This window comes from Myotis yumanensis, unplaced genomic scaffold (genome assembly GCF_028538775.1).
Source record: "Myotis yumanensis isolate MYYU_CA2020_CCGP unplaced genomic scaffold, mMyoYum1.0.hap1 SCAF_1, whole genome shotgun sequence".
In the NCBI taxonomy this organism is placed as follows: Eukaryota; Metazoa; Chordata; class Mammalia; order Chiroptera; family Vespertilionidae; genus Myotis; species Myotis yumanensis.
Window position 1 is genome coordinate 130,907,056 of NW_027223752.1, and position 19,603 is coordinate 130,926,658.

The 19,603-nt window shown below is 37.5% G+C and overlaps 1 protein-coding gene across 2 annotated transcripts; it reads left to right on the plus strand.

The window, feature by feature from the left end:
- Window positions 1–125: 125 nt before the first annotated feature.
- Window positions 126–15,591, plus strand: TRAPPC6B (trafficking protein particle complex subunit 6B). Of its 2 annotated transcripts, XM_070431828.1 has the most exons (7): window positions 126–530; window positions 7,408–7,475; window positions 8,392–8,509; window positions 9,655–9,738; window positions 13,597–13,693; window positions 13,840–13,933; window positions 14,690–15,591. In XM_070431828.1, the coding sequence occupies exons 1-6, from the start codon at window positions 450–452 to the stop codon at window positions 13,893–13,895; spliced, it is 504 nt and encodes a 167-aa protein (XP_070287929.1). In that variant the 5' UTR covers window positions 126–449; the 3' UTR covers window positions 13,896–13,933; window positions 14,690–15,591. The 2 variants fall into 2 exon arrangements, with proteins under 2 accessions (XP_070287929.1, XP_070287936.1); XM_070431835.1 differs by lacking the exon at window positions 13,597–13,693 and having other exon boundaries at window positions 144–530.
- Window positions 15,592–19,603: the final 4,012 nt, after the last annotated feature.

Below are 19,603 nucleotides of genomic sequence, written 5' to 3' on the forward strand. Positions count from 1 at the left end.
TGGCTGTGGGAGTTTCCTTGATCCTAACGCCATCTGTCCCCAGCGCCACCCCAGCCATATCGCCAGGACCCCAGCGACATCACAGGGCACCAGCATTCACCCCAGGGGAGGGACTCCGTGATCACAGAGCTGACTGGGTGCCCGGGTAGAGGGGACCGGAAGTTGTTTTTTCGCCCCCCGCCCAGGGGCCGGACCGGGTGTCTGCGGGTTCGGTTTGGTGCCGGCCCTTGTCAGAGTCTCTGGTCGGGCCGGAAAGCTTGGCAGTCCGGGGTGGGCTCACTCCAGAGCCAGCCTTCGGGAGACGGTGTAAATAACCCCGGTCTCCTAGCAACGCGGGCCGGGCCGCAGACCGACGGGGCGCGGGCGGCCCACATCGCTCAGGCGCGAGCCGGAACCCCGCGCCGGAGCCGAAGGGGAGCCGAAAACCAGAGCTTAAGAATAAGCAGGAAATGGCGGACGAGGCGTTGTTTTTGCTTCTCCATAACGAGATGGTGTCAGGCGTGTACAAGTCCGCGGAGCAGGGGGAGGTGGTGAGTTCCCCTCCGTTCCTTCCTCCCACCCCCGTCCCGGAGCCGGTGCTGCCTGCGGATTCCTCGGCCCTGTAACGGGGAGCTGTCTGCGGTCTTCCATCTGCTTTTCTTTCGCATCTTCTATTTGATGCCTTTTCGTCCATTTCCATACCTGTGACCTGCAGGCCGCAGACTTCCTTTCTTTCAGTGTTGTCTCTACCGTGCTTTAGGGCAGGGTTAACTGCACAGCCGACTTTGGCACCTGCTTAATAATTCTCCATTTCCAACACTCTGAGCGGCCCACGGCGCAGACTGTCCCAGCCTGAGGTCCAGCCCCTCCCTCCGAACCCCTCGCCGCGGTCCCTACCACTCCGCCCCACCCCAAGACAGAAACCCGATGAGGTTTGAGATCAAAGCAGTTTGCAGGCGTTCCTATAATTAGGAAACTAATTAATTAATTAAAAAAATACTGAATGCCCATTATGTTAGAGCTGGTTTTCTAGGTGCTGGGGGGTATAGTAAGGAAGGAAACAATGGCCCCATCCTCATAGAGGTTACTTCTAATATGTGGGAGTCCTCATTCACTCATTGATTCACTCAGAAAACTTTTAGTACAGATTGTGGGCCTGACACTGTGTTAGATGAATAAGATAAAATCCCTGCCTCACAGTGGTTGGGGAATAGGAGTTCAACGAATAATTAAGGTTTTGGCTGGTAATTAGGTATGGAATTATGGAGTTGTAATAAATAGGCTTTATAAATGAGATATTCCAAAGTCATGCTCAAGTCAGAAGCCCTTTCTATAATGCTATTGATAAAGAGGGGTGGAAAGTGGGGGTAGGAAAAGCATCCTAAGCAAAGGTAAAGGCATAGAGATATAAATGAGTGTGAAGTATTTAAATATGCTTAAGTATTTCATTGTGACTAGATTGGATAGGGAGAGTTAAAGGTGTTAAGAGCTAAAACTAGAAAGACCCTTGTATGATTAAAGAATTAGAACCTTCTTAGTGGAAGATTTAAAGGGCTTTTAAGGGGGAATGACATGGCCCATTCATGTGTTAGAAAGGGGCTGGCTGGATGGGAAGATCCTTGTAGTGAGAAGATCATGTATTGCAGGCCCTCAGGCAGGAGATGACGAAAATCTGAATTAAGACAGGGATAGAGAGAAGAGGAGCGAACAGATTTGAAAAATAGGAGGTGGGATCTCAAGGACTTGGTTAGGTATAGTAGTGAGAATTGAAAATTTAGAGTGAGAAGCCTGGTTGGTTGGAGAGGAATAGAGGAGAAGAAAGAGATGAAGATAATGAATTTTTCATTTTGGGGCAGGTTTAAATTTTGATATGCCTTTAGGACAGCGGTTCTCAACTTGTGGGTCGCAACCCCTTTGGCGGTCGAACGACCCTTTCACAGGGGTCGCCTGAGACCATCCTGCATATCAGATATTTACATTACGATTCATAACAGTAGCAACATTACAGTTATGAAGTAGCAACGAAAATAATTTTATGGTTGGGTCACAACATGAGGAGCTGTATTTAAAGGGCCAGAAGGTTGAGAACCACTGCTGTAGGATATCCAGGAAGAGGAACTGCCAGATTGTAAACTGCAAGAAGGATAGTGTCTTAGTACATTCCGGCTGCCGGAAAAAAATACCATAGACTGAGTGGCTTAAAACAACAGAGATTTATTTCTCACAGTTCTGGAGGCTGGGAAGTCCAAGATCAAAGTGCCAGCAGAATCCATGCCTGGTGAAGGCCTGCTCCTGGTTCAGAAATAAATGGATGTCTTTTGGCTGTGCCCTCACGTGGTGGAAGGGGGCTAGCTGGCTCTCTGGGAGTTGTTTTATAAGGGCACTAATCTTATTTGTAAGGGCTCACCTCCCAAGGGTCCCACCTCCTAGTACCATCGATGTGTGAATTTTGAGGCGACACAAACATCCAGTCTGTGGCAAATGTCATTAGGGAGATATCATTAGGAAGACTTCAGGAAGAGTCCTGGAAAAGAAGCAAATTCTATTGTTATCAGATCCATCTGTAATAGAGATTTTTTCCAAGTTACAAGTTTTTGACTTTATCATCATCAACAACCAATGTTATTAATGTTTACCATTTGTGTTAAGTGCTGAGGAGTAGATGTTTACTGTTTTTTTTTAAATATATTTTATTGATTTTTTACAGAGAGGAAGGGAGAGAGATAGAGAGTTAAAAACATCGATGAGAGAGAAACATCGATCAGCTGCCTCCTGCACATCTCCTACTGGGGATGCGCCCGCAACCCAGGTACATGCCCTTGACCGGAATCGAACCTGGGACCTCTCAGTCCGCAGGCCGACGCTCTATCCACTGAGCCAAACCGGTTTCGGCTACTGTTTGTTTAAAGCTAGTCTTCCTTTTCCCCAAAGAATAATGAGTAGCACACCCCTTTTACTCTTTATCATACTATCCCTGACCCTCCACCCTTAGCCCTCAACATGCAACTAGTAACCTTCATTTTCTCTCTCTACTTTCTCTCTTCTGGCTCTTGCCCAGGAAAACCATCTTTAAAAAAAAAAAATTCCTCTTTTTCCTAATGAATTAATCCAAAAGAACCAAACAGAGCTGTTGTAATCATGACTGATAATTTAAGCTAGCAATTTTCAACTGGTGTATCACAAGAATTTTTAAAACATGCGACCTACCTGGTTTGGCTCAGTAGATAGAGCACTGTGGGCCTGCGGACTAAAGGGTCCTGGGTTCGATTCTGGTCAAGGGCACATGCCCGGGTTGCAGGCTCGATCCCCAGGACGGCAGAAGGCAGCTGATCATTGATTCTCTCTCTCTCCCTTTTCTTTCCTCTCTGAAATCAATAAAAAAATAAAAATAAATAACTTTTCCTATTACAATTTGTTTATGGTGGTGGGGGGGATGTAAAGTACGTATAAACAAAGTAATTTTAAAAAGTTATGTGGCAGCCCTAACCGGTTTGGCTCAGTGGATAGAGCGTCGGCCTGCAGACTGAAGGGTCCCAGGTTCGATTCCGGTCAAGGGCATGTACCTTGGTTGCGGGCACATCCCCAGTAGGGGGCGTGCAGGAGGCAGCTGATGGATGTTTCTCTCTCATCGATGTTTCTAACTGTCTATCCCTCTCCCTTCCTCTCTGGAAAAAATCAATAAAAATATATTAAAAAACAAAAGTTATGTGGCAATCTTGATGATTAGAACCCATATTGGAATCAGGGTGTAAGAGGGTTCATTGTGTTAGCATCTCTACTTTGAGTGTGCTTCACACTTTTTCATAATAAAAAAATGTAAAAGAGCCCTAACCGGTTTGGCTCAGTGGATAGAGCGTCAGCCTGCGGACTGAAGGGTTCCAGGTTCGATTCCGGTCAACGGCATGTTCCTTGGTTGCAGGCACATCCCCAGTAGGGGGCGTGCAGGAGGCAGCTGATGGATGTTTCTCTCTCATCGATGTTTCTAACTCTCTATCCCTCTCCCTTCCTCTCTGGAAAAAATCAATAAAATATATTTTTTTAAAAATGTAAAAGAAAGATACATAATCCTGTCATCCAGAAATGGTATTTATATATCTTTTTAGACAAAGTTGTAAGTTTTGAAATGAAATAGTTCTCACCCTCCAAATCAGTGATTGTCAAACTATATTAAAGAGGAATTAAATCTCTAAAAACTGAATAATTAGGTATTTACCAACTTATGGAGAAGAGGTTTTTTAGAAAAGTTAATGGGTAATATTTTCAAGTTTAATTTTCTTAAAATTTGGTGCCTACTAGTGAGCACTCACAGATGCCAAAGGGAATGAAGAAGTAGTAACATCAGAAGGTATTTGCTAGGGCTTATTTTAAAAGTTCGTGTGATCATAGTTAGTCTTTGAGAATGCCTACATAGTAAGTGTATTTCCTGCTAACCAATATGCTCCTGGATGATTCTACAAAGAGTAGATTGTTCTACAAAGACCATCATGACTTATAGGTACTTATTCCACCTCCGCATGTTTGGGAATGAGTGTGGAAAATAACAGAAAAACCAAGGATAGTGATAAGTACAATAAATGTATGTACAGTGTGCTATAGGAAAATAGGAGCATCCGGGAAGGTTTCTGGGAGGATGTGGTACTTGAACTGAATTTAAAGCATGTGCAGTTTAGGGAACAACTTTAACAAAGGCATGGAGGCAGAAGAAGGGGCAAAAGAGAGCGTGGAACTCTGGACATGCTGCAGAAGTTTCAGAGCGGTAGAAGGAAGGATGTTTGTGGATATGTGGCTGTTAGTGATTCTGAAAAACTAGTCAGGGATCAGTTTGGGTTTGTTTTTGTTGTTGTTGTTGTTGTTAATCCTCACCCGAGGATCTTTTCCCATTGATTTTTAGGAAGATTAGAAGAGAGAGGGAAGACAAAGAGAAACATCAATGTGAGAGAAACACATAGATTGGTTGCCTCCTGCATGAGCCCCGACCAGGAAGGAGCCTGCAACCAAGGTACGTGCCCTTGACTGGAATCAAACCTGGGACCCTTTGGTCCGCAGGCTGATGCTCTATTCACTGAGCCAAACTGGTGAGGGCCAGGGATCAGTTTTTAATTTTTTTAAAAATTTTGTATTGATTGATTGATTTTTTAGGGGGAGAAAGTCCGACGGGGGTGGTGGTGGTGGTGGAGAGGGCAGGAGGGAAAGAGAGAAAGGGAAATATTGATTTGTTGTTACACATATTTATGCATTCATTGGTTGATATTTGTATGAGCCCTGACTGGAGATCAAGCCCACAGCCTTGGTATATCTGGACAACACTCTAACCAACTGAACTACCCAACCAGGGCTAGCCAGGGATCATTTAAGGAAAGGCACGTAATGTCATGCTAAGGAGTTCCGATTTATTTTGAAGAAAGGGGATGGCTTCTGAGAGATCCAGTAGAGAAATAACATGATTTGTTTTTAGAAAGTCTATACATAAATATGGAAAATAAATCAACGGGGAAAAAAAGTAGAGACAAGGAGATCAGTTGGAAGGTTCTGACTGAAAACCAGGAGAGAAATGAAAAGGGCTAACTTAAGCAGTAAGGATGGAGAGAGACGATGTATTTTGGAAAACATGTAGATGATAGGCTCCACAGGACTGGACAGCAGTGTGTGGAGAAGGGTTGGGAGCAAAGAGGTGAAGAAAATGGAAGTTTTCTGGTTGGAGTAACTAGGGATGGTGGTGCCATTAATGAAGTTAGGGAATTCTGGAGGACGAGTAGGCTAGATATGCCTATTTAGGGGCCTGTGGACCTCTAGATGCTATGTCCAATAAAGTATATACTAGAAATACAGATTTAGTAGTTATAGTCTCCAAAGTGGAGTACATGGTTACTGAAAGTTCAGCAAATAATGAGGCCCATGGTATACTTTTTAGTGGAAGACAAACAGGCTTCAGAATATGTAAAAAGTTCTGCCCTCTTGGCGCTGTATTCTAGTAGAGGGTGGAGATGGAGGGACACAGCAATATAAAATGTATATATAGTGCAATGTATAGATAGTAAAATGTATATATAGTACATGAAATGGTGAAATAAGTTCTTTGGAGACAACTTAAACAGAAAGTGGGTTAGGGCATCAGAATCACTTTTAGAGGGCGTCTTGAAACAGATTACTGATTCTACACCCAGTTTCTGATTCAGTAAATTGGGGGTGGAATTATAGAATTCGTCATCATTATAGGTTTCTATGTAATGCCGGTATTGCTGGTCTTGAAAAATCACATTTTGAAAATCATTAGGATAGAGAGTTGCTGAAAAGGAATGAAGTTGCAATTTTAGAGAAATGGTTAAAATGGGCCTCATTTGAGATGGTGACATGTGAGCGAAGACTTAAAGTGAGGGGGTTGATTTTTGTGAATATCTGGAAGAAAAGTTGCTATGCAAGAGCTCTGAGATAAGGGCATGCCTGGCATGTTTAAGGACAGCAAGGAGACCAGTGCAGCTGGAACAGAATGAGTGGAGAAGAGTAGAAGGTTGAGGTTCAAGAGGTATGTGGGTCTGGATTGTATAGGTATTTGTAGGTCATTCAGAGGATTTGGGGAGTCTTCAGCATAGGGATAGTATTTAAAGCCTTAACACGATGAAATTATCAAAGGAAGAACAAAGCAAATGCATTATTCCAGGCATAGGATGGGGTCATCAATATAGACGCACAGAATTAGAAAGCCTGGATAACTCTTAAGAGACATTTTGAAACAAGGAACAATAGAACTTAATGACCATACAAAGTGAATGACTGACAGAAAAAATCAAAGGTGATACCAAGTTTTATTATTTATTTTTTATTTTTAAAAATATATTTTTATTGATTTCCGAGAGAAAGGGAGAGGGAGAGAGAGAGAGAGAAACATCAATGATGAGAGAGAATCATTGATTGGCTGCATCCTGCATGCCCCCCACTGGGGATCAAGCCAGCAACCGGGCATATGCCTTGACCAGAATCGAACCTGGGACCCCTCAGTCTGCAGGCTGATGCTCTATCCACTGAGACAAACTGGCTAAGGCTATTTTTGTTTTTAGAGAATTTTATAAGAGTTTATTTGAGCCAAAACTGAGGACAGTTCCTGGGAAGCAAGATCTCAAATGGTCCTAATACCAAGTTTTATAACTACTGAGGAGAGAAGAATTGTTGAATGGGGGAAAACAAGTAGGGGGAGAATAATTATGAAGAGGCTTCAACATTTCTGAAAAGTAATAATAAGCAACAGTTCCCTATTTATCTTATTGCCTTATGAAAATGATTAGTACTAAGAAAATTCACTTTTTCCTGTAATGTTTCAATGAAGAAAGTATAAATGTTTACATTTTTTTTTTAGCCAACATTTTAAAACAATTTTGAATGCCAACATTCTGACATTCTAAAAGTATTCTAAGGTATTATTTTTTCAAATAGGAAAATGGACGCTGTATTACTAAGCTGGAAAACATGGGGTTTCGAGTGGGACAAGGATTGATAGAAAGGTGAGCAGTCTGGATTTGAAAATTTTCTTCCAGGTAGGTTATGAACAAAGATGATCCATTTCAAAAGATTGCATAAAACTTGAGATACTTTTGCCCTAGCTGGTTTTGCTCAGTGGATAGAGCGTCAGCCTGCGGACTCAAGGGTTCCGGGTTCGATTCCGGTCAAGGGCATGTACCTTGGTTGCAGGCACATCCCCACTAGGAGGTGTGCAGGAGGCAGCTTATCGATGTTTCTCTCTCATTGATATTTCTAACTCTCTATCCCTCTCCCTTCCTCTCTGTAAAAAAATCAATAAAATATATTAAAAAAAACCCTTGAGATACTTTAATTCTTCTCTGTTCTTTAATTCACAAGTTGAAATTTCTTTTTAGGTCTTACGTTATTTTAACTCAGTTATTCAATTATTATGTTTTAATATTGAAGAAAAATATATTTTATATATTTGAGCCTTTTTTTCCTTGAAAACTTTGATGTACTAAAATTTTGTTCCATAGGTTTTTTTTAACCTATATATTTTGTTTAAATGCATAGGTGGAGATGCTTTAGAGCCTATGTTTATGTATGCAGTCATCTTCTAATTTATAGAACAATTTTTAGTATTCCTTTCTCTCTAAATAGTTGAACTTTGTTTTATGTAACAATACCGTGATCATCCTCAGCTTTTTTTGATGTGCTAGGATGAATTGCACCTAAAACTGCAACTTACTGTTAGACTCTACTGTTAGACCAATTTTAGCCCCATAATTGTATTAAAGAATGTAAATCTATTGAGATGGGATCTACTTTGCTTGATGCTTATCACTTTATGACTGTCAATATTCAGTGCTATTCGGCATTTGGAAATTAGTTAACAATTTGCCCCTCCTACTTTCTTTGGAGGAAAAATATTGTATTACTTCTAGTTGATCTTTTTAGGTTTACAAAAGATACTGCGAGGTTCAAGGATGAGTTAGATATTATGAAGTTCATTTGTAAAGATTTCTGGACTACAGTATTCAAGAAACAAATCGACAACCTCAGGACAAATCATCAGGTATTTCGATAAATTAAAGCCTATTTTTTAAGTCCTTTAACTTAATATAAATGTCCTATTTTAGTGATTTACTTATTTAAAACTTAAAATAATTTCTACTCAACTTTGGAATGTTTCTCTTATATGTTATTAATAGTTATATTTTCTAAAAGGATATAGTGAATAAAGACAAAGGGACAATGATCAGTTGTGATAGCTGTTTCTTTCCCCCAATTAAATAAGTTATTTTAAGTTTTAAAAAGTAGCAATGTCAGAATGATAAAGTTTTAGGATTTAGTTTCTTAGCTATTATTACTTAGGTAATAAGAAGCAGAACCACAAATATATCACATTTATGCCTTTAGAGTAATTTTTGAAGTCCATTTTATGGAACATATTTAGCTCTTAAATTAGTCTTGTATTGTTTAGTTGCTGCCATAGTTTCTGTTAAAATATTTTAATAGAAAAATCAATAGACTACATGGAAAATGTGCATTTAAAATCCATTTAAGGAAGTAGAGTGGATTTGGCCCTTTGATCAAGTATAAAAAAGGAAAAGAATGTATCTAGTAGCTATCTGTAGAATTTATTTTTTCATATAACAGTATCAACCTGACTTTAGAAGTACTTGAAATAGTAATGGAAAGAAGTGACTGATGATTGGCTTCATAGATATGAGTTAATAATATATAACTGCTGATTTTACCTGGATAAGTATTGGTGATTCTTTTGCACTAGACTGTGAGTTAAGGATAGAGTCTATGTCTTATGCATCTTTTTACCTTCAGTATCTAAAAGCATTCAATAAATATATAGTTATATAATACGGAACAACTCTTGAGCTTGAACATTGCAGAACTCCTTCACTCAAAGAGAATTTGAGGCCCTGGTTGGGTAGTTCAGTTGCTTAGAGCGTCATCCCTATACACCAAGGTTGCAGGTTTGATCCCCAATCAGGGCACATATAAAAATCAACCAGTGAGTGCATAAATAAGTGGAACAACAAATTGATGTTTTTCTCTCTCTAAAATCAATCAGTAAGTAAAGTTGGCCAATAGAAAGGAGTTTTAATAACTTAGAAAGCTCTTATTGTTTTGAAGAAAAGGTAATTTTTAAGGACTGCAGACTACAGTGACTTTGGATGTGTTTTCTGTTTTTTGGAACAGGGCATCTATGTACTTCAGGACAACAAATTCCGTCTGCTTACTCAGATGTCTGCAGGAAAACAGTACTTAGAACATGCATCTAAGGTATTTAATGGAATAAAAAAAATTGAGGTTTTCTTTTATTATTATGAAAAGAGTAGAACCATAGGGAAAAGTACAGTGCCAAATACAACAGACTTTTGAATTTAAAATAGGTTTTACCATATTTCTTTTTTGTTTAGACACTTTTCTTTGAAATAGGAGACAGATGTTCATCATATTAAAATAACTTAAATTGTAGCTAAGTAGGCTTATGATGACCAATTAAAGAAACACTATAACTAAATGCCAATTGAATGTGGGTTAAAGATAAATTTTTGAATATAGCATAGATATGTCAGAAAAGATATTCAAGCTTATAAAACTCTCATTAGCTGTGCAAAATTATTGACCTCAGAGTTTATATTTACAATTTCCTTTAGTAGGTTAAAAAAATTGTTTTAAACATAGTTAACAATGTTTCTAAGAATACATGTTTTGTGTTAAGTATATCTGTTTCCGGATTTTGTGTACTTTTTGTTTTTCAATCTCATGTAGGAATCAAAAATAAGTAGACATATGTATTAAAGAAAGATGACAAGTTTTAATGTAAGGGTTCCTTTGAAGTGATTAAAATATCTGGGGCCATCTAAGCTGCTATTTATTTGTAAAAAATTGCCCATACCTTAAATCATCTAACACAAGGCAATATAGGTATAGAGGAAAGAACATGGACTTGGGACCAACTAAATCTAAATTTGGGACCAAATCTAATGTAGATTTAAGCTAAGCTCCACAATTTACAGGTTTGTGACATTGGGTAATTTACATAACCCCTATGGACCTTAGTTACTCATTAATAAAACTGGTTATAATAATTTCTATATTATAAACAGGCTGTAAGCTTTCTTCCAGTTCAAAATTTCATGACTCTAGTTCTAAATGCTTATCAGTACCCATTTATGTATATCTATATGTATAAAGAGATAATATGCTAATTGGTCCTAATGGTGTTCCAGTCATGACTGGAGCTAGTGGGTGGAGACGGGGGTGGGGACTTCCACCCCCCAGCGCCCAGCGGAGGCACACACAGGCCTACCCAGCGCTAATGTCACGCTGCCTATGTGAGTCCCGCCCAGCGCTGAGGTGAAGCTGCTTTTCAGACTATAACTTCAGCCATCGAAGATCAAACTGTATGCCCCAAATGCTTCCTCTTGGATGGTCCAGGTGGTAGTGGAAAAACATATCTTTATAAAGTTTTAATACATTATATTAGAGGTCGTGGTGGTACTGTTTTACCTACAGCATCTACAGGAATTGCTGCAAATTTACTTCTCGGTGGAAGAACCTTTCATTCCCAGTATAAATTACCGATTCCATTAAATGAAACTTCAATTTCTAGACTCAATATAAAGAGTGAAGTTGCTAAAACCATTAAAAAGGCCAAACTTCTCAGTATTGATGAATGCACCATGGCATCCAGTCCTGCTATAAATGCCATAGACAGATTACTAAGAGAAATTATGAATTTGAATGTTGCATTTGGTGGGAAAGTTCTCGGGAATTTTTGACAATGTCTCAGTATTGTACTGCATGCTATGCGATCGGCCATAGTACAAACAAGTTTAAAGAACTGCCGTGTTTGGGGGTGATTCAGAAAGTTGTCTTTTAAAACAAATATGAGATCAGAGAATTCTGCCTATAGTGAATGGTTAGTAAAACTTGGAGATGGCAAACTTGATAGCAGTTTTTTTAAAAAATATATATATATTTTATTGAATTTTTACAGAGAGGAAGGGAGAGAGTTAAAAACATTGATCAGCTGCCTCCTGCATACACCCCACTGGGGATATGCCCACAACCAAGGTACATGCCCTTGACTGGAATCAAACCTGAGACCCCTCAGTCCATAGGCCTGTGCTCTATCCACTGAGCCAAACCGGCTAGTAGTTTCCTTTGTTTTGTTTTTATATGTATTATTGATTTTACAGAGGAAGGGAGAGGGAGAGAGAGTGATAGAAACATCAATGATGAGAGAGAATCATTGATTGGCTGCCTCCTGCTTGCCCCCTACTGGGGACAGAGCCCACAACCCAGGCATGTGCCCCTAGCCAGAATCGAACCTGAGACCCCTTAGTCTGCAGGCCAATGCTCTATCCATTAAGCCAAACCAGCTATGGCTTGATAGCAGTTTTCATTTAGTAATGGATATTATTAAAATCCCCTGTGAAATGATTTGTAACGGATCTATTATTGAAGCTACCTTTGGAAATAGCATATCTGTAGATAATATTAAAAATATATCTAAATGTGCAATTCTTTGTCCAAAAAATGAGCACGTTCAAAAATTAAATGAAGAAATTTTGGATATACTCGATGGAGATTTTCACACATATTTGAGTGATGATTCCATTGATTGAACAGATGATGCTGAAAAGGAAAATTTTCCCATTGAATTTCTTTTTTAAAAAAATATATTTTATTGATTTTTTACAGAGAGGAAGGGAGAGGGATAGAGAGTTAGAAACATCGATGAGAGAGAAACATCCATCAGCTGCCTCCTGCACACTCCCTACTGGGGATGTGCCTGCAAGCAAGGTACATGCCCTTGACTGGAATCGAACCTGGGACCCTTCAGTCCGCAGGCCAATGCTCCATCCACTGAGCCAAACCAGTTACGGCCCCATTGAATTTCTTAATAGTATTACTCTTCGGGAATGCTGTGTCATAAATTAAAATTGATAGAAGGTGCAATCATCATGCTACTGAGAAATCTTAATAGTAAATGGGGTCTTTGTAATGGTACTAGATTTATTATCAAAAGATTATGACCTAACATTACTGAAGCTGAAGTATTAACAGGATCTGCAGAGGGGGAGGTTGTTCTGATTCCAAGAATTGATTTGTCCCCATCTGACACTGGCCTCCCATTTAAATTAATTTGAAGACAGTTTCCCGTGATGCCAGCATTTGCAATGACTATTAATAAATCACAAGGACAAACTCTAGACAGAGTTGGCATGTTCCTACCTAAACCCGTTTTCGGACATGGTCAGTTATATGTTGCTTTCTCTCGAGTTTGAAGAGCATGTGATGTTACAGTTAAAGTTCTAAGTACCTCATCACAAGGGAAATTAGTCAAGCACTCTGAAAGTGTTTTCACTCCTAATGTGGTATACAGGGAGATATTAGAATAGAATAAGTTTAATCACTTTATCAGTAATTGTTTGCATCACTGTTGTTTTTATATCATGTTTTTGTTGTTTTTATATCATTTTATTATTTTTTATTTATTAATACATTTATATATTTTCATATACATTTTACTAATTTCCTTTCATCTCTGACACTTCTATTATAAAGGGCAAATAGCAATATTATATATTTCCTCTAATTAATTCCCTTTTAATAATGTGCATGAATTTTGTGCACCGGGCCACTAGTAGTAAAATAATAGTCTATATTATTTATATATACATAGTATTGTTGAATAGTATACAATACAGAAATGTAGATAATCAAAAATTCCTTAGATTAATTTTTTAGTTCCCATTTTTGTCCTGGCTTTCTCTGCTGTAGCTCAGTCCCTTTCCTTGTTTCTATATGACAGGATTTCTCAATTTCAGCACTAATGGTATTTTGAACTAGATAATTTTTTTGTTGTGAACAAATCACGATTTTTAGTTGTGGGAAGCAGAAACCAATTCTGATTGAATGGAATAATATCAGCTCACAGAACTGATGGGAAGAAAACAGGCAAGAATCCTGGGACGTTAAAGCAGCCAGAAAGGTAGCCCCTAATCATTCCACTGGGAGGATCTGGTTAGACTTCTTTAGTCAGAACTGACATTAGGCACAGCTACCCTTGTTGCCTCTAGAACTAATTCTAACCTGTTTACAGCTTGAGTTTGTCACTCACTCTAGATTCAGAGTCCTGGAATGGAGCACACAATTGGCAGAACTTGTCATGTGTCATACTTTAGTTGCAAGGAGCTGGGAAATCTAACAATCCAAAGTTTCAGTAATTTGAAAACAGTTTTTCCACAACCCTTTTTTAAAAACAGAAATTACTTAATAGTAGTAAGACTTAAATGTCATACTTATCCATAGACTTTTCTGTCTTAATAAATCCTTAATATTTTCTTCACATTTTTTTTCCCCTTTTAGTATTTAGCATTTACATGTGGCTTAATCAGAGGTGGTTTATCAAACTTGGGGATTAAAAGTATTGTAACAGCTGAGGTGTCTTCAATGCCTGCCTGTAAGTTGGATTCACATTTTTTATTAATGTTTTTAATTATTATTTTTTAGGTCTGGTGTTTTTGTTTTTGTTAGAGGAAATTTAAAATGCTAAAACCATTTATTTTACTTTGACCAATTTTAATATTTAATGTAGTAATATGTAGCATACTTATATCCAGTGATTTTTGAATTCAGAATGGACATTGATATAAGAAAATGTGCTAAAGAAATCCAAATTTAAAGGAAAAAATGTTTTTACTGATTTGAGAGAGAAAGAGGAAAGGAGAGGGAGAGAAACATCGATTGCCTCCTGCCCACCCCCTACTGGTGATCAAGCGGCACCCAGTGTGTGCGCTGACTGGGAATGGAACTGGCAACCTCTTGTTCCCTGGGAAGAGGACGCTCAACCAACTGAGCCACACACGCTAGGGTGATTAACTTTTAAAGGAAAATTGTTGTATTCTTTCAGATAGAAAATTTCCCTATAGCATTGAAAAACACTTTTAAAGTTTTCTAGACTATATTTATTACGTAAAACTAGATAAAGCCAGCTGGGTTTTTTTTTTTTTTTAATCAGTAAACTCATTTGGAAAGATCTTTTCACCCAGATATACCAACCAAGAATAAAATTGACTTGAGCTTCAATGTGTTTCCTTTAACAAAAAATGTTAAAAGTTTGTCATAACAAGTTTCTTGATTAAAACTACTAGCTGATGTTTAGACTTGTTTTCCTTGTTCCTAAAATCAAAATTATTTTTCATGTTTTCTCTTTTAGGTAAATTTCAGGTGATGATACAGAAGTCATAGAACATACTGAAATGCAATGCTTCAACAGTGTAAAGAGTTAAATTATTCATGTATAAAGTATTTCAAGTAGCAATGATTTAATTAAAATTGTTGGACATTTGTGTTGATATAAGCTATTTGCTAACTTATATAATGAAAGATGTACTCTTAAGCAGGACTAAGGTTGTATTTTATCAGTTTAACATAGGTCAAGTTAATGCAGATAGAGACATTCTACCATAACATACACTTTATTGAATCTATTCAGAATGAAAAAATCCTAATTTCAAATAAACAAACACCAAGATGTAGAATCCTTATTTTAACATTTCTACTTGCTTAGGGATGGATGTTTAACCACAGATGGAAAAGCAAAACTCAGGGTTTGATAAATTAGAATAAAAAAAGAGCCAGAATCATTTGTGTAAGAATGAACAAATTTTGATTCCTTTATGAATTTTAGTTATTAAAAAAAGCAAACGGCACACTAAATAAGACTTTATTTTATTGCTTATAATTTATTTCTATTAAGGATTTTTATGCCTGTATAAGTATTTCATTATATACTAGAGGCCCATATAAGGATTTCATTATATGTAGTGTAGATGTGTGTGAGATATGTCATATCAGGCTGCCTAAATTTACTAAAAAACATAATTTTACTTTAATCGATTTTAGTCCTGGAGAGATCCATTAATAAAAGTGAAATATAGATTAGTTTAAATGTGAATTCAGTAACTCCAGGGCCAAAGAATATTAGGCATTTTAGGTAGAAATTTTTATATTTATTCCTGTTACAGTTACAACTTTCAATTTTTCTCCCCCTGCATAGAAGTGCTGGTGAAGTTTTTATCCTTTATATATATATATATATATATATATATATATATATATATATATACATACACACACATACACTAGAGGTCCAATGCACAAAATTTGTGCAAGGGGCTCTGAGGGCCAAGGCGGCATCCCGGGTCGCCGCCCCAGCCCTTGTAGCAGGAGCCCCGGAAGGATGTTCAGTCTAATTAGCATATTACGCTTTTATTATTATAGATTTTTTAAGGCAGATCACTCCAGATTTTTGTGGGTTTTTTTACTTATTGATTTTTAGAGAGAGAGAAACATTGATTTGCTCTTCCATTTATTTATGCACTCATTGGTTGATTCTTGTATGTGCCCTGCCCTGGGATCGAACCCACAACCATGGCATTTCAGAACAACACTCTAACCAAATGAGTTACCCAACCAAGGTCTTCTTTATCTTTATTCCCTTATTTACTCTTTCCCACAGGTTAGAAGGAGTGTTACATTCAGGGTGTGGTGAGGGTCTGTTTCCTAGTTCACAGAGGGGTATCTCTTAACTAAATTGTCAGCAACCCAGCAATAAATATCATTGTAGCTCAAGCAGGGAGAACAAAGGGTAAAATATTTAAATGTAGCAGTGTTTGACTATATTCTGTGCAGTGAGAAAACCTGGTCATTTTCAAGGTCCACCATTTTTTTCAGTTGGGTCAAGTTTCTAAACTTTCTAGATCTTCATTTTCTGGCTAATGAAAAGAAAATAGGATTCCACTGAGTCTCCTATTTACCTACTCCAGGACTTCTGTGGGATCGAATGAGATGAGGCTCGGGAAAACGCTTCACAGACATTTGGTTACAGTGTAAAGTATTTGCAGCTGGCTATGAAGCAAGTTGGCTCCTGGGCTGAAGAAACTGCAAGGAGGCTAGTCGTCGCTAGAGAGAGGAAGCTGGGTGTTGCTACGTGATGTCATTACCTGGACAGAGGGAAGGACACTTAGCATATTAGCCTTTTATATATATAGTTACATTTTGGAAATCCATCATCTTTTGTAGATTTCTAACGCATAATAATGGCATGTTTACAGGTTCAGAAAAAAAACACACAATTTTATTTAACCTAGTATTTGATCGCAGAACCATTTTTTCCAGAAACACTACCAGCCCAAATAAATCAACATTCTAGGGAAATTTGGGAAACATTTGTTTTAGAAATTTGGTAGCAATTGGTAATATGCGTAGCAAAATATAACTGTCATACAAATGAGATCAAATTGACATCTCTATAATTTTTAAAAATGATTTAATTTTTAAAAAATTATTTGATTTATAGAGAGGAAGAGAAAGAAAAACATCGATTTGTTGTTCCACCCATTCATGCATTAATTGGTTGATTCTTTTTAAAAAATATATATTTTATTGATTTTTTTACAGAGAGGAAGGGAGAGGGATAGAGAGTTAGAAAAATCAATGAGAGAGAAACATCGATCAGCTGCCTCCTGCACACTCCCTACTGGGAATGTGCCCGCAAGGTACATGTCCTTGACCCGGAATTGAACCTGGAGTCCTTCAGTCTGCAGGCCGACGCTCTATCCACTGAGCCAAACCATTTAGGGCAATTGGTTGATTCTTGTATGTACCTCCACCGGAAATTGAACCTGCAACCTTGGCATGTCGGGATGATGCTCTAACCAACTGAGCTACCTGGCTAGGGTCTATAAAACATTTTTCTTTCTATCCCAGAGAGTAGACTAAATAACTTGAATCAATCTTATTATAGGTCAGCTTCTAATTAGGTTTATTCTAAGAGACACATGAAATAACCTTATTTGAAAATTAATAAAATTTTAATAAAAGTATTATCACAATTTAGTAAGTGTATATTATCCTGACCAAAAAAAAAATGTATCTTTTATGTGAACAAAAAAATACAGATGCAATTTAATTTACTTTGTCACTGTTCCACAGACCTCATTAAATTACCATTTGGTAGCTGCTATTTTCAAAATAACTACTTCTAAATTATACCTTTAAAATGTATAATTTCTCAACAAATTTAAGGTTTTATACCTCTGTTAAGAGTGGATGAACTTCAATTTTTCATTAAAATTGGAAGATACTTTTAATTGTGATTAATGTCTTAAAATATCTATTTTTATTTGTCCTTACATTCCTGAAAAAAATCCTTATGCCAAATTGAGTCATTATAAAAATGGGTTCTCATTTACCTATTTGGGAATCCTCCAGCTTGCTAGAAAATAGAGGTGTTACTTTATTAAAATAAATTCTTATACCACTTGTCTTCAGCACATACAAAATTGCCTTCTTTCGTATGCTATCCAGTCCTCAGGAATTTCATTCTGTGTGAGTAGTGTGCATGACTACGTGTTCAATCACTAGTTATGGAAGAAACGTAAATTAAAACAATTAACAAATTAAAATCAACCCCTTTGTACCCATTCCCCCAGTATCAGAACGACAAAAAATGTGAAGCTATAACGGTTGTGGTAAAGGTTGGAAAGCTTAAGCTGTTTATAGTAGACAGTGCTGGCTGCCTATCCAGTAGCCACTGTCCCCTCTTTTCTAACAGAATTCCATCTTTTATAGGAATGGCAATGTGTGCTCTGCTAAAAAATTTCTATTTCCATCTTTCTTTATAATCAGAAAATATAACTCTAGCAAATTATAAGTTGAGGGTTTCTTATAATGCTTTGCTCCTTTGATGTAAACAGCAAGAAGGGATGGTGCCTTTTTATCCTTCCTGGAATACAGATGTGAGACAAGAGACAAAGCAACCATACCATGACTGAAAAGATGAAAGCTACATACTAAAATTGATAAAAGAGAAATCTGGATGCAGCCCAGGATATTTCAGATATTATAAAGTTGCCGTACTAGCCCTGAACTTCCTATACCTGAATTATCAGATGAGAAACAAAAATTCCTAATTTTTAAAAACCTCAGTTAAGTTTTCAAATGCAACATTAACTGATAAGACTCATGAATTGCAACCTTACTCTTGGGAACTCGGACCAAAGAAAGCAAAGTTATGTACAAGAAGACAGTCACGGTAGCATTTTCTATATTGGATTAACACTGAAAACAAATTAGATATCCAATGAGAGAATGTTTAAATTATGGCAAGAAAACAACTTGGACTATTAAGTTGACATTTAAAAATCAGCTTTCTGAAGACAACAGAAAAGATTAAAATGTAAATTATGTCTGCTTTACTTGTAACTACTGGCAAAATTATTGGTTCCCTGATCCACATTTATTCCTAATCCTTTCCTACCTCTTATTAGAAAGTCTGGAAAGGCTTACAATTTCATTTTTTGACCTTTCTTGGAACTAGAGGTGATCATCTTATACACTTGTGGCCAACAGACGAGCACAAATCTGCTGTGGGTTTCTGGAGAAGGTTTTGCTGGTATGAGAAAGAATTAGATGTGTAAGGCCCTGCCTCCTCCCCTTTTCTGGTTCTGATAATAGAGACATAGCCTTGGACTGCAGAGGCCATTTTGTTACCATGAGGGAAAGGCCAAAAGAATCAGAGACTTGGTATCATGGAGTCACTCAACCAATGCCAGTAGCCAGCTCCTCTATATACTTCTCGTTATGTGAAAAAGATAAACCCCTATTTGAGAAACCATTGCTACTAGGATCTTCTGTTACTTAAAGTAGGAAACATTTCTACCTGATAAATTACATATGAACAGAATATTTGACAGAAAAATTAAAGCAGTCAACCTATTAGGGTACTATTAAAAATAACTTAACAGAAGTTTTGTGCAGCACGGCTTGGGTTGAGCTTCAACCTATGCATCAGGGTCACAGTGCAATTCCCATCAGGGCACAGACCTGGCTGGGGGTTGCAGGAGGCAGCTGATCAATGATTCTCATTATTGATGTTTCTATCTCCCTCTCCTTTCCTCTCTGAAATCAATAAAAATATGTTTTTTTAAAAAGTTTTGTACAATAAAGCATTTAAGTAAAAAACATTTAAATGCAAAATGTTTAATTTTGCTGCTAAGAACACATTTGCCATTTAATCTAGACTTTTAATTCTAAGACCCTTTCTCCATTGTCTTGTTTCTTTTCA